The 16076-nt window shown below is 33.2% G+C and overlaps 1 protein-coding gene across 1 annotated transcript in view; it reads left to right on the top strand.

Moving 5' to 3' along the window:
* The window catches only part of SHPRH (SNF2 histone linker PHD RING helicase), a 122740-nt gene that overhangs the window by 25837 nt on the left and 80827 nt on the right, over positions 1-16076 (top strand). Inside the window, exons 5-9 of the mRNA XM_001370655.4 lie at positions 2470-2548; positions 3287-3437; positions 5865-5970; positions 6864-7120; positions 8272-8940. Coding sequence (XP_001370692.2) covers positions 2470-2548; positions 3287-3437; positions 5865-5970; positions 6864-7120; positions 8272-8940 — 1262 coding nt within the window. The remainder of the gene's footprint in view (positions 1-2469; positions 2549-3286; positions 3438-5864; positions 5971-6863; positions 7121-8271; positions 8941-16076) is intronic.

Here is a 16076-nt window from a genome sequence, read left to right as displayed (position 1 = left end):
AGTCTAATTGACTTTCTTAAAATCTGTCAGAAAATGATAAATCACAAATGGATTCAATCCTTAAATTGTCGTATGCTTCTTGGCAATTTTGTTTTTACTTTAGATACATTTATTTTGCTTTTTAAGTCAACCAAGAGATAGTAGTGGGCACTAAATAGTTAAATGGTGGTAGATCTTTCTAAAAGAAAATGCCATATTTCAAATTAATCTTTGGAATTTTCTTAAGTGAATGAAACCTTTTACCACTTGTATTCTTGAAAAGGATATTTCTTATTTTGGGTAAAGTATTTGCTTTGAGAAGCACTGAGACATAAGAGCAAGAGAATTGAGATCTCTTTTGAGTACTTATTTTTGAGGATTTTGTGAAAATCCCCTTTTCAGGAGTTTCAATCAGTTCATGAGATTCCAGTCAGTGGTTCCATTTGTGTAGGGAATTCCTGGTAAACTTTACCTTTGTAATTTGTAGTCTTAGATAATTTCTTAAAATATTTAGAAGTTAAAAAAAATTGCCCGTTTTCAATTAATATGTGTCAAAAATAGAACTTTAACTTAGGTTTTCTTGAATAAATAGGGTGCTATACTGTCTCAGTGTCAACATTTTAAGGGACCTAAATCAGTATCCTGGTGGAGCCATGGGTATTTATTTAATTTTCACTTCAATATGTGACTTTACAATCAAGCATCTTAACTTTTCTGAGTTTCATTTATTTGCAAAGTAAGTATCAATCAAGGAACAAGTATTTAAAGTGCCCATGGCAGGCACTGTGCTAGGTGATGGGGAATAAAAGAAAAAAAATGTCTCTTCTATTCTTTTGGTGGGAGAGAAGGGAGATATCAAAGTGAATATTAAATATTTAATAGTAAATAGAAATCATTTGGGGAAATCAGGAAAGACATTCGAACTGAACTTAGAATGGAACTAAGGATTTTAAGAGATGAAGAAGAAGTACATCACAGACTAGGATGAATAGTGTTTTAGGATGTAAGGGATAGAATGCTGTGTGTGAGGAAAAACAAGTAGTCCAGTTTGGCTAGTGAAGGGGACCAATGTGGAATAGACACAGAAAGCTGGGCTAGACTCAGTACCTGCTGTGCCTACCCCTTGGACAAGCTTATAAAGCAGAAGGGGTATATATGAAAGTGCTTTGAAAAATTATAAAGCACAAACTATCAAAAATTTATTTTGTAGAACTAGAAGAACAGAAAAAGGTCAAGAATATCAAGGAAATTAATAGGAAAAAAATTGGAAAGGAGGAGACCTAGCAGTACCAGATCTCAAACTGTACTTATAAAGCAGTAATCATCAAAACCATCTGGAACTGGCAAAAAAGCAGAATGGTGGATCAATGGAATAGATTAGATACAAAATATACTAGGGTATGACCATAACACATAGCAATTTAACTTTTGATAAAACTGAAAGATTCCAGCTTTGGAGATAATAATTCACTAACTGACAAAAATTTCCAGGAAAACTAGAAAAGAATATGGCAGAAACTAGATATAAACCAATATCTCACACCCTATACCAAGATAAGGTCAAAATGTGTATATGTTTTAGAAATAAAAGGTAATACCATAAGCCAATTAGGGAGCATGGCAGAGTTTACCTGTCATATCTATGGTTTATGACCAAACAAGAAATAGAGAACATTATGAAACGTAAAATAAATAATTTTTATTACATTATATTGAATTTTTTAATGAATTGAACAATGTAGCCAAGATTAGATGGGAAATAACACCCTGGGGAAAAAAATTTACAGCAAATTTCTGTGATAAAGACCTCATTTCTCAATTATATAGAGAACTTAAATATGTAAAAACACAAGTCATTCCCTAATTTACAAGTCCTCAAAGGATATGAACAAGCAGTTTTCAGATGAAGAAATCAAAGCTATTAATAATCATATGAAAAATATTCTAAATCTTTTTTTGAGTGTAGAAATGCAAATTAGAACAAATCTGAGGCACCTCTTCACACCTATCAGATTGACCAATATGATACACCGAAGGAAAATGATAAATGTTGGCAAAGATGTGGCAAAATTGTGACACTAATGCATTATTAATGGAGTCATGAACATTCTGGAAGGCAATTTAGAACTATGCCTGAAGGGGTATAAAACTATGCTTACTCTTTGATCTAGTGATGTTTCTATTAGGTCTGTATCCCAAAGAGCTCAAAAAGTGGGAAGGACGTACTTGTACATATGTATCACTCCATTCTCACAATATTTATAGCTGTTCTATTTGTGTGGCAAAGAATTGGAAATTGAAGGGATATATATTAATTAGGGAATGGCTGAATGAAATTATGGTATATGATGGTGACAGAATACTGTTTTGCTATAGGAAAGGATGAGCAGGATGATTTCAGAAAAAGCTGGAAAGACCTATATAAACGGATGCATAGTGAGATAAGCAGAACCAGGAAAACATTGTTCTTATGGCTCTTTTTTTCTTTAGAAAATGCCTTACATTTCTTATGGAGAGAGGTCATTACAACAGAGGGGATGACATTCTACTATAATCCATTTACAGGCTGGTAAGGCAATTTTATATTTCTATATGTTCTTCCTTTCTATCTCACAACCCATACCCCCATGTATATATTCATACTAAAAGCCTGTAGGTTTGAAAAGAAACTCATTACCTAGAGCATTGACTAATGAAAGAATACTTAGTAAAAATCTTACTAAAAGCTTTTACACAAAGGAGAAATATAGAATAACCACTTGTCCCTTTTCATTTAGTGAATGCCAAATAAGAGATTCAAGGTACGATAAATTAGTAAGCATAATTTGAGGTTAAGTGTCACAATGTTCATTGTGGATCAATTCCTTTATTTTTATTGAATTCAAAAATATTGCTGTTCTAAAAGATTTTTGGTAGTCATTGGAAAATATTTGATAATTTATTAATTAATAACTAATACTCTATCTTTTCTATTCAAAGATTGATTTAAAGGTTATAGTAAAGAGATGAGCATTTTTCTTATTTTAGTCATAGGGAAGAAAAATGATAACTACTGACACAACTTAATGTTTCTTCTTGCAAGATTAGTTGGTATTATAAATCATTTGCCTTTTTATTGAAAATCATATTCTTGATATTTAGATTTCTAGAACTCTGAGTACTTTCACTTTTTACAGAGAAATGTATCCTCAATAACCTTCCATTTTAATGCAGTTCTTCCTGTTTTCCTTAGAGTAGCTAGTAGGGTGATTTTTGTTTGAATTACTTTGACACATTTTTTGTTTTTTTTTTTCGACCTTTCCTTTAGCATCATCCGGGAATACCCAAATGCTGGGCCACAGTGGCCTGGTGGCATCTTAGCAGATGAGATGGGTCTGGGGAAGACAGTGGAGGTTTTGGCTCTGATTCTTTCACACACTCGACAAGATGTCAAACAGGATGTTCTAACATTGCCTGAGGTAGGATGACCATATAAGGCTTAGGGAAGCAAGGGATATATGTTCAAGAAAAGTAACATGTTTCAAATGCTTGTTTTGACCTAAAGTCAAAGCTTTTACTATCCTGTGGAACTGAAGATAGTTAACTTGGAAGGGTTAGACCTTTTTATGACTTAAGCTCTTTGCCACTGGCACCAGCCAACTGAAATGTTCTCTCCTTCATAGCTGTCTTAGGTTAGCACTAAAAACATCTTTGACTCTTGTTTTGACAGTGATCTTCTGCCTCCAAAAATATTACTGTTTCTCTTATTATTTCCAGAAGCCTTCCTCAAATTACAACCTAAATGACTTGAGAACCAGTAAGGGCACTCAGTGAAGGAATGTGACAAACCTGAAACATCTTGAGTTTAAAAGGGACCTCAGAGGTCATCAAGTCCAACCCATACTTGATCACATTACATTATCTTGAATACCTTAGTAAGCAATGTGCATAAAAATTGAAAATTTTAAAGTGGATAGTATATTCTTACTCTACCAAAATGGACTTCTCCCCAACTCTAAAAAATTTAAATTTTAGAATTTATGTGGAAAAAAAATTAAGATTGATGCAACCCAAAGTTTTATACTTATCTAATATTTAAACTCCTTATTATAACACAGAACCTTCCACCATCTGCCATCCAACTTTTGCAAATTACTTCATAATTCTATACTCAGGACAAAGGACTATTGGCTATTTATGAAAGCCACCCCTTTGTTCAATAAATCTCTTCCAAGTCTCCACTGTCAAAACCCTTCTTTTTCTTCAAGGCCCAGCTCAGGTGCCAACTTCTCCTTGAAGTCTTTTCTGATCCCTACCATGGAAAGTAGTTACTCTTGCCTTACATTTCCTTAATGTATTTCTTCTAGATTTCTCTTTTGCCCTTCTCACATTCAACTTTGTATTGTACTTATTTTTTTACATCTTATCCCTTCATTAGATTATAAGGCAACCTGGTGTAGTAGAAAGAGTGTTGGACTTGAAGTCAGGAAGATCTGGGTTTGAATCCTGCCCCAGACACTTACTAGCTGTGTGGCCCTAGGCAAGTCACTTAACCACTCTCAGCCTCACTTTACTCATCTGTAAAATGTGGATAATAATAGCACCTACTTCACAGGGTGGTTGTGTGGCTCAAATGAGATAAGGTATGTAAAACACTTCAAAGGGCTATGTAAATATCAGCTTTTAGTAGTAGCAGTAGTAGTTCCTTCAAGGCAAGAACATTTTTTTCCATCATTATATTCCTTTGCACAGTGCCTACCCTTTAGTAGATGATTAGTGAATGTTTGTCAAATTAAGTATAGATAAAAAGCCTATATATTTTGGCAACTATCTGATGCCATACACCCTCCATTTATTACACAAATGTATTTCATGGATCTCATGTGGGACCCTGATCAGAGTGTATGATTGACTTAGTATAACCTCTCCTTCCTGAGTAAACAATTAAGCATATTGGTAGTGTTATCTTTATATGTAAAGGGATATTTTCTTTAGTTTCTTAACAATTTTTCTTTAATTTCTTTATAATTAAATGTACATTGTTGATGATAACTCTCCATTAATTTATTGGGAAATATTGCTCTATGATGAGATAGTTAAAGTAAAAGTGACAGATTGGATATAGTTTTATTAACTATTTTCCATTTGGGGATCACAATGCATGCCTATCCCTTGGCAAGACTCATGAATATGTATTCTTGATCACAGGTAAAAGTGAATGAAAAAATGTGAATGGATCTGTGTAGGTCTATCACCCCTGCTTCAAAAAACATAACTCAAAAGAATTTAGTAGTAACTTTCTGTTGGTGGAGGAGAGAAAATTTTTATTCTTGGGAAATTAATTTTTATCATACCATTATACACAATGGATGAAGTTGTATTGAAATCATCATGCCCACTACATTATAATAAATAAAGTTTTTGTATTCATATCATAGGATTAGAGCTGAGTTGGAAGGGACCTTGGAGATCATCTGTCCAAGCCCTCATTTTGCAGATGAGAGGAAAAAAATGAGAGTTAGAGGTTAAGAATTAACTTGACCCAAGGCCAGAGCAAGTAGTAAGTGCCAAAGCCAGGAAGTAAACCCAGGTCCTCTGACTCTAAAAGCAATGCTTTTCCATTACATCATGCAAATGTATGAGGTTATTTTTAAACATTTAAAATGGAAACATATCATTAAGAAAGGTGGTAGTCAGACAATGAACTTTGTGTAAGATTTTTTTAAAAGTCCAGTTTGCGTGTAAAGATAGCATACATATCACTTCATTTCATACTATACTTCATACATTGTATATCTCCTTACAAGCTGCTAGCTCATATCCAAATTTTAAAGCTTAATATTAAGCAGTCCATAATGATGAACCTGAAAGTCCAATGGGTGACTTCGGAATATTGTTCATATCAGGGAAAACTGGTAAATTACTTCATACCTCCACAACCTGCTGAAGGAAGCAAAAAGAAGAAACCTAAGAAGATGGAGTTTCAATCTAAGGAAAAAATACAATATCCCAGTAAGTATTTATATCTACATTTTTAAATACTTATGTTTCTAATGTTTGCCATAATTCTTGGAAACTTTAAAATATAGACATTTTATTATTGTTGATGATTTTCATGTAGTCTTCAAGAATATTTATAGTAATTCATCTGATTCCATGTAATTATAAGCTAGTGTGATCATTGTTGTATTGAAACATTCTAAGTTTCTTATCTTGAGAATGATGGACTTTAAGATCACTAGTTTGGCATAAGTAGCATTTATGTCAGTAAAATTTAACATTATGATAATTTCATACTGTAGACAGCATAATTTTCCTTACAAGTTTTATATTTTATTAAAGTCTTTATAACCAACCATCAATAAAATCACCAAATAAATAAAATTTTGAAATCATACATAAAATTATATAAACTTTAAAAGTATTTACAGGTTACTAAAATTAAGGAAGGCTAATTAACTTTAATAAAATAATATCATTGGTATCTTATTTATTTCTCTCCTTTCCTGTCTTTTTTTCTCATCAGAGTTATATTATTTAAATAAAACTTGTAGTTACTCTATATGTTCTGATTTTGTCTCTGCTATTTCCATTAATATAAAAATCTTGTGAAATTTCTTTTTATTCTTCAATTTTGTCATTTTTGATAGCCAAAATTCATTGGTTCATTTCATAACCATAATTCAATGCATTAATATGTCACAATTTGCTCAGTCATTTCATAATCATTGAGTATAGAGGTCATTTCCATTTTTCACAATTACAAATAAAGCTACTTTAAATAATTTTGCATATTTGTTAGTGAGCATTTCTGTATTGAACCCTTATTTTGCCCTGTTGATCCCTTTCCCTATGAATTTTTTTTCACTTATTTTACTTTAATCACTGTGTTTTTATATCCATAGGTTTGCGTGTGATGATACTAGCAGCTGTAAAAGAAATGAATGTGAAGAAGGGAGCTTCTATCATTGCCATCTTCAAGTATGTCAGCACTATATACAGGTATGATGTACAGAGGAATCGGCGGCTTCTGAAGAGAAATTTGGAAAAATTAATTGCAGAACAAGTTGTGGAACAAGTCAAAGGTCATGGTTTGGCTGGATCTTTTAAACTGGGAAAGAATTACAAGGAACAGAAGAAATGTGATAGAACTAAAAAACAGGTAAAATGATGAATTTGATTATTTTTAAAGGAAAGGGGCCCATTAATATCTTTTTGTTCTTCACCAATAAATATTTTAAGTACCTATTGTTTTCTCCTTGTCCTAGAGAGTTATGGCATCTGCCTTTAGGAGTTTTAAGTGTTTTGAATGTTTAATAAAATGGCTAAACTGAAAGTGCTTAAGGTAACTTCTCTATTCTGATTATAATATTGCTATTAGTTTTTAAACCACATTCCCTAATTTTAAAATAATAATAAATAATACCTTGAATTTTCATCACTATTCTTAGTGCCTTTCTTTTTGGCATACATATCTCTTTTTTTTTTTAAATCATTGGGCTGTTTTAATTAGGCCACAGATATCAATTTGTTTTAAGGAAAAATCATCATTAGCATATTTGCAAATTCAAAAAAGTAATTTCATTATAAATATCAGTATGTATATATTTGTAGATCATAGTTTAATTATTGTAATTAATATGAAAGATTCTTCTTTTAAACAGTAGCAAATCAAAAAGTATGATTCATAGAATGGTGATTCTCAAATATTTTAATCCTCTGCTATCTAGGACCTAGGACAAGAGAACTTGTATTCAATCAGTCTTATCTTTATTATTCTTATTTGCCAAATCAATATTTTCCTAAGATGAGTGCATTATGAGCCATTGTAATTGCTGTCATGAATTTTGAGGTTTTAGAAACAGAGAAAGCAGAGGGAAAGACCGTAACTTTCTTTGTCTAGTGAGGGGGGTAAAAGAATTGTGCCTATGCTTTAAACTTCAATTGGACTTTTTCCATTGATAAAGTTGCAAAGAGTTATTAGCTTCTCTCATCTTCCCTCCCTCTCTTCGTCTTTTACTTCCTTATTCCCTTCTTTCCTTCCTTTCTTCTTTCTTTCTACCTGACTTAGAAATAGTACATTCTTATTCTAGTATTTTAGAATGGCCTGAAGGGCATTTGAAGACATTTATGTGTCATAGGATAAAAACTGTTCTCAAATGATATTACTCAGGAGTAAGGGTGATGATGTTAGAAAATTGAAATTTTATCTCCTTAATCAAAAGACAAGCATCTGCATGTTCTGCTTTATTTCTATTTTCTCTAGATTTAGAGTTCCATTAAAAACTCTTCTCTTTATTAATTTTGCAATAGACAACAAAGAGTCCTAGAAAGAGTCTAAATAAATTTTCTGATGAAGAAAAACATCAATCAGAGAGCAAGGACACAGTTTCTGAAAATAAGGAAGAAAAATCCCTATCATCAAACATCACTGAGGAAGAGCATGATTATTGTGAGGTCAGTAGAGACCATGGCAGATTAAGGAAAAAGCGGGATCAACACTCAAATGAAAAACTTCAGCCTAAAGCTAAAGAATTACGTAGTGCTGATTTGCAAAGATCTAGTGATCTTCCAAGTACTCATGTTACTGTCTCTAAAAGTGAACCAAACTCTGAAGAAGACAACATGAAGGACCAGGTCCCTGAATCTCAAGACCATGCTGGTAGTGAGATACCACATGCCAATTCCATAAGTCCCTTCAATACTTCTGACTATCGCTTTGAATGTATTTGTGGGGAACTTGGCCTAGTAGACTATAAAGCCCGTGTTCAGTGTCTAAAATGCCACCTGTGGCAACATGCAGAATGTGTGAACTACAAGGAGGAAAACTTGAAAATTAAGCCTTTTTATTGTCCCCATTGCCTAGTTGCAATGAAACCAGTTTCCACAGGAGCAACTTTGATTATCTCTCCAAGCTCTATCTGTCATCAATGGGTGGATGAAATCAACAGGCATGTGAGGTCATCTTCTCTTCGAGTCTTGGTAAGACAGTTATTTTCTAAAGAGAGAGAAAAAATAAGATTCTTTGTTTCAGGTTTTCCTGCAATATTTTTGTTCAGTCATTTTTATACATGTCTAACTCTTGAACCCATTTGGAATTTTCTTGGCAATGATCCTGAAGTGGTTTGCCATTTCTCCATTTCATTCTATAGATGAGGAGACTGAGGGAAATGAGTTTAAATGATATGCCCAGGATCACACACCTAGGAAATGCCCAAGGTCAGAATAAAAGACTTTATAGTTATAGAGGAATCGCAGTAGAAATTGTAAGGCAAGTGTTAATAAATACAAAATCAGGGCTATGGCTTTTATATTATTCTTTATAAGCAATGGAAGTTCAAAAGGTAAAGCAGTGAAATGGAAAAAAGCACAAAGCCAAAGGATATAAATGAATAAATCTTTATATACACATTCAAGAATTTAGAAGGGATCTGGCATAACATCTTTACGAATATTAATATTCCTATAACAAACAAATGGAAGATCCTAGATGCAAAAAGGTATAATTCACAGCATGACTAGTAGAGAATGTTGTATTTCTTTTGAATATTGGTAAAAGGAAAAAGTTACATACTTTTGGGGAAAAAAAATACATGTGCATAGCACATATTAATAGTCATGTATTTTAAAAAGTATTTCATTTATTTGTTTATTTAGTATGTTTTTTCATGGTTACATGATTCATGATTTTCCACATCCCTCTTCCCTCTCCCCTCCTGGAGCTAACAAGTAGTTCCACTGGTTTTACATGTATCATTGTTCAAAATCTATTTCCATGTTTTTTAGTTTTGTAGTAGAGTGATCTTTTAACACCAAAACACTAATCATATTCCTATCAAACTATGTGATTGATCATGTTTTTCTTCTGTGTTTCTGTTCCCACAGTTCTTTCTGTGGACGTGGATACAGTTCTTTCTCATAAGTTCCTCAGAATTGTCCTGGATCATTGCATTGCTGCTAGCAGAGAAGTCTGTTACATTGGATTATGTCACAATATATCAGTCTCTGTGTACAGTGTTCTCCTGGTTCTGCTCCTTTTGCTCTGCATCAATTCCTGGAGGTCCTTCCAGTTCACATAGAATTCCTCCAGTTCATTATTACTTTTAGCACAATAATATTCCATCACTATCAGAAACCACAATTTATTCAGCCATTCCCCAATTGAAGGGCATCCCCTCATTTTCCAATTCTTTGCCACCACAAAGAGCGCAGCTATAAATATTTTTGTACAGGAATTTTTCCTTATTATCTCTTTGGGGTACAAACCCAACAGTGTTATGGCTAGATCAAAGGGCAGGCAGTCTTTTTGCGCCTAGTTTCAAATTGCCCTCCAGATTGGTTGGACCAATTCACAACTCCACCAGTAGTACATTAGTGTCCCAATTTTGCCATATCCCCTCTAACATTTATCACTTTCCTTTGCTGCCATATTGACCAATCTGCTAGGTGTGGGGTGGTACCTCAGAGTTGCTTTAATTTGCATTTCTCTAATCAGAAGGGATTTAGAACACTTTTTCATGTGATTATTGATCATTTTTATTTTTTTATCTAAAAACTGCCCTTTCATATCCCTTGACCATTTGTTGATTGGGGAATGGCTTGATTTTTTTGTAAATGTGACTTTGTTCCTTATATATTTGGGAAATTTTTTCCCAGTTTGTTGATTTCCTTCTAATTTTGGTTGCATTGGTTTTGTTTGAACAAACGCTTTTTAATTTGATATAATCAAAGTTATTCATTTTACATTTTGTAATGTTCTCTATCTCTTGCTTGGTCTTAAATTCCTTCCTTTCCCATAGATTTGACAGGCATACTATTCTATGTATACTTAATTTATTTATGATTTTATTCTTTTATTTAAATCATTTACCCATTTTGAATTTATCTTGGTATAGGGTATAAGATGTTAATCTAAACCTAATTTTCCCCATACTGTTTTCCAATTTTCCCAGCAGTTTTTGTCAAATAATGAGTTCTTATCCCAAAAGTTGGGATCGTTGGGTTTATCAAACATTAGCTTGCTGAGATCAGTCATCCCTAGTCTATTCATTCCATTGATCCACCCTTCTGTCTCTTAGCCAGTACCATACTGTTTTGATGACCACAGCTTTATAGTACATTTTAAGATCTGTTACTGCTAAGCCCCCATCCTTCACTTTTTTTTCATTATTTCCCTTTATATTCTTGATCTTTTATTCTTCCAGATGAATTTTGTTATAATTTTTTTCTAATTCTTTAGAAAAGTTTTTTGTTAGTTTGATAGGTATGGCACTGAATAGATTAATTTGGGTAGGATTGTCATTTTTATTATATTAACTCATCCACCCCATGTACAATTAATGTTTTCCAATTATTTAGATCCAGTTTTAATTGTGTGTAAAGTATTTTATAGTTGTGTTCATGTAATTCCTGTGTTTATCTTGGCAGATAGATTCCTAAATATTTTATATTGTCTAGAGTGATTTTAAATGAAGTTTCTCTTTCTTGCTCCTTAGTTTTGTTGGAAATATATAGAAATGCTAATGATTTATATGGGTTTATTTTGTACCCTACAACTTTGCTAAAGTTGTGAATTATTTCCACTAGCCTTTTAGTTGATTTTCTAGGATTCTTTAAGTATACCATCATATCATCTGCAAACAGTGATAGTTTAGTTTCTTCATTACCTACTTGAATTCCTTCAATTTCTTTTTCTTCTCTAATTGCTACTGCTAGCATTTCTAGTACAGTATTAAATAATACAGATGATAATGGGTATCCTTGCTTCACTCCTGATCTTATTGTGAAGGCTTCTAACTTGTCCCCATTGCAGATGATACTCGCTGAAGGTTTTAGTTACCTACTCTTTACTATTTTGAGGAAGGAACCTTGTATTCCTATACTTTCTAATGTTTTCAATATAAATGAGTGTTGTATTTTGTCGAAGGCTTTTTCTGCATCTATTGAGATAATCATGTGATTTCTTTTAGTGAATGGTTTTCCTAATATCAAACCAGCCTTGCATTCTGGTTATAAATCCCATCTGGTCATTATGAATAATCCTTGTGACAACTTGCTGTAGTCTCTATGCTAGTTTTTTTTTTTTTAAGATTTTTGTATCTATGTTCATTTAGAAGATTGATCTATAGTTTTCTTTCTCTGTTTTTTGTCTGCCTGGCTTTGGAATCAATATCATATTTGTGTCATAAAAAAGAATTTGGTAAGATTCCTTCTTTGCTTATTTTGTCCAATAATTTGTACGGTATTGTGATTAGTTGTTCCTTAAATGTTTGATAGAATTCACTTGTCAAACCCTATGGCCCTGGGGATTTTTTCTTAGGAAGTTCCTTCATGGCTTATTCAGTTTCTTTTCTGAAATGGGATTACCAGTTTGAGTTCTTGGAGGATAATATGATGGCCTGAAGGCTAAGACCTCTGAGAGCCTCCTCCCTGTGATGATTCAGTTAACCATTGGAATCCTTATAACTTAAAGACTTGCCTTAGGCTTCCTTGTAAGCATTTGGTCTTACTTTAATCTTTATCAGGTTAGGAACTAATTAAATTATAGCCTCCAGCTTAGGTGTAAGTTTTTGGTCTTACTGTGTACTTGTTCTAAGTGTGCACGCCCTTGATTGCCCTGACCTGGAGCTCTGTCCTGAGCTTTAGGAAAAAAGATGGGGGAGTGGATAGTTGTCCTTAGTACTATCAACCGCTCAAAACTGTGAGTTATGTCCTCATCTCAAGCCCAGACTCTGATTCCTGGCTTCACTCTGGGACCACACAAATCAGCCCACTTTAGCCCAGACTGCCCTGGTTTGGGATTCTGGACTTCTCCACAGGCTTGAAATTTTAAGGGGTGTGAGTTGCCTTGGACCATTATTTGCCCAGGCAAGGTCTCAGGATCTGAATGTTGGCTTGAACTTAGGTTCCAAATCTGGGACAGTAGATGTGGGGTGGAGTGTGTGGCTTGCTCTTGTCTTGCTCCTCACTCCTTGCTACAGACTCTTGCTGGCTCTGCTCCCCTCTTATCCCAGTGCCCCAGATGTTCTCTGTCTACCTTTTGGGTTTTTCTTTTCTTGAAAGTTGTTTCAGTCTGTCTCCTTGTTGGTTCTTTCACTTCTGTATTTGTTTTGTGGTGATATTTTAATTTTGTGGCACAAAGCTGCTCTGGATTACTCTGCCATCTTGGCCCCATCTCTTAAAAGATATCTTAAATAAACAAGGAAATCTAGAATCAAGCCTCTTTGTTTTATCCATGGTAGACTATAAGATACACCTATAGTAAACTTGGGAACAAAAGTGTAACACTCAAAGCTAGAATTAAAAGAATGTGCATATACAAGGAGCGAATTGATTATAACTGTGAAATGACTAAAACCATGAATTTTAGTTTTCCAACCTAAAAGCCACTGTAAAACTGAAGATAGTAGTTTTTATTTTTTAGTGGCATAATTAATTAATAGCTCAATATATTGTTGAATTTGGAGGTAGAAACGACCCAGAATCTACTTTTGCCTCTCTGTTTTAACTACATGTGTAACAATTGCTAGCAATTTTTTTGAACCTCAGATTTTTTTATTATTACACTGAGGACATGTGAAACTTCACAGAATTGTTGTGAAGATTAGATAAGATAATACACATAAGGCATGTAAAACATTTTTAATGTAATATAAACATCAGCTATTATTATAGATATATATTTAATGAATTAATTTGTCATATATTGTAAATAGGGAAATGATGAATATACATATAGTTTGACATTGTATGGACATATAAAATACCAATTAAACAACTAATTTTACTTTCCATATTTCCCTCCCTCCTAATATTCCCCCACTCAGTTTTTGAATTAGTTAATTAAATCTCATAGAACTTGTAAACTTATGGTTATCTAGTTGTCATTATGATATTTTAAATTATTGTCCTTTTCTGGCTCTTCTATCATTGTTATCTATCCCTTCTCTTTGGAGTCAGTGTATTTGTCATCTTCCTGTCATTTCTCAGACATGTCTATCTCTTTGTGGCCCCATTTGGGGTTTTCTTGGCAAAGATACCAGAATAGTTTGCCATTTCCTTCTCCAATTCATTTTATAGATGAAAAAACTGAGAAAAAAGGATTAGATGACTTACCTAGGGTCATAAAGCTAATAAGTATCTGAGTCTAGATTTGAATTCAGGAAGGTGAATCTTCCTGACTCTGGGCCCATGTTCTATCCACTGTGCTACTTAGCTGCCCCATATTTGTCAATTTTGTTTTGTTTTTACTCCTGATTTACTGTTTATACTCTTTTATGGGCTTAGAAAATTTATTAAAGTTGGGTATAAAGTAAAAGAAGTAAGACTTAAATGAATAACTAAAGTGCATGAACTTTAGTGTATGGACTTTATAAAATCTATTTTACTTCCTAGAGCATTTTTTACTTCCTATTTCTCAGCTGTGTTCTAGATATAGGAGATGCCATAATAGCTCACTCCCAAAGAGAATTGCTTGTTTGTTTGGGTTTTTGCTCCCTTTTTAGAAGCTCATGATAAAAGATTTATGTCCTTTTGGAGTTTATACAGTACACTTCATATCTCTTTTTTTCCTATCTCATTCCCTAGAGCTTACTAATTATTTCCTTTGATATTGCTCATGTAATTGAAATATTGTCAATATTGTCAGGTTCATAGTTTTTTTCGCCCCCAGATTACAAACCACAAAGTTGTGTTATTTAATGAATCAATGAGAATGACGAAGTTTAACTCCAGTGACTTTTAAAATTAATTCTATATTTTGATAAATAGTTATTGATCAAATTAAGTAAAACTAGCTTTCCTACAAGGTCAAAGTACAGACATCCTAGTTAGAAGTAGAAGGATATGCATAGAATAGACAAGTGGAATTTTCTTCAGCTTCTTAGAGTTACTTCTAATATAAATAAATATTACCTAAGATCTTTGCTTTCCAAAGTTTTTTGATTTGAATTCTTAGGAAGAAAACAAAAAAGAATGATATTAAGGGTTCATTTTAAAATATCACATTTAATACCTAGAAATTGTGCCACATTGTAGGAAGTTACACTGTATTCCAAATATGTCATTGTTAGAGATGGGATTAAGGAGCAGTCCTAATATTTTAGCTGGAGTATTGGGCTTTAAGAGATGTGGGAATGAGTCAGGCTCTATTTGTATTAGCTAATAAAAATGTATGAATTACTCCAAATATGATTTTCTTCATTCATTTGTACAATGAGAACCATGATACTTGTACGTATATGTAATAAAATGTAAATTAAGCTATTATTAATGTAGATCCTTAGTAGCCTTATTCACAAATACAAAATAAAAATTGCCTATAGTACATATAGCTCATGAATGCTTGTTTAAATGGATCTGTGAACTCATTAAAATGAGTATATCCTATCAGTGTAGACCTCATAATTTTTCATCTGTTCTCCTAGGCCTCTCCATCCTATGAAGTTTTTCTCCTTGTCCTCATGAAAATCTTCTAGAGAAGATTCATTCAATTCACTTGAAAACTTTCCTCTGTTTCTGTTGTGCTGGTTTTTATAAAGAAACCATAATAACACTTGGCCTCTTTTCATCAGTTAACATTTTCTCAAAACCAGCCTACCTCCTTTCCCAATGATGGTTTTTTTTTTTTAATAGCATCTTTTCTTCCACTTCTTGTATACCAGGTATTGTTATTAATAGCCACCATATATCTTTCCATTACCCCTTGTATCATTTGCAATGAGACCAACAATAAAAGGAAATACTTAGCCTGGTCACACAGTGTAAACTCTTCACATAGTTTCATAAAAACCTCAGAATTGGAAGGGACCTCAGCAGCTATCTGATCTTGTCTATTCCTCTCCAATAAACCTGACATCTAGCTTGTGCCTGAAGGAATTCAGTGAGGCAAACTTACCACCTCCCAATCAGCCTAGTCTACTTTTAGATTGCTTTAATTGGTAGGAAGATATTTCATAATATTAAACCTTAATTTACTACTTTACCATATTGTTCCATCATTCCCAGTTCAGTCCTACATGGCTAGTGTAAATCTGTCTCTTCCACATAACTCCTTCTCTCCTTCTTCGGCATCTCCAGATTAAAGAGCCCCACTTCTTTTAGTTTATTTTCCAAAAGAA

Source organism: Monodelphis domestica, chromosome 2 (assembly GCF_027887165.1).
Source record: "Monodelphis domestica isolate mMonDom1 chromosome 2, mMonDom1.pri, whole genome shotgun sequence".
NCBI classification, from domain to species: domain Eukaryota; kingdom Metazoa; phylum Chordata; class Mammalia; order Didelphimorphia; family Didelphidae; genus Monodelphis; species Monodelphis domestica.
This window is presented reverse-complemented; position numbering and strand designations above follow the sequence as displayed.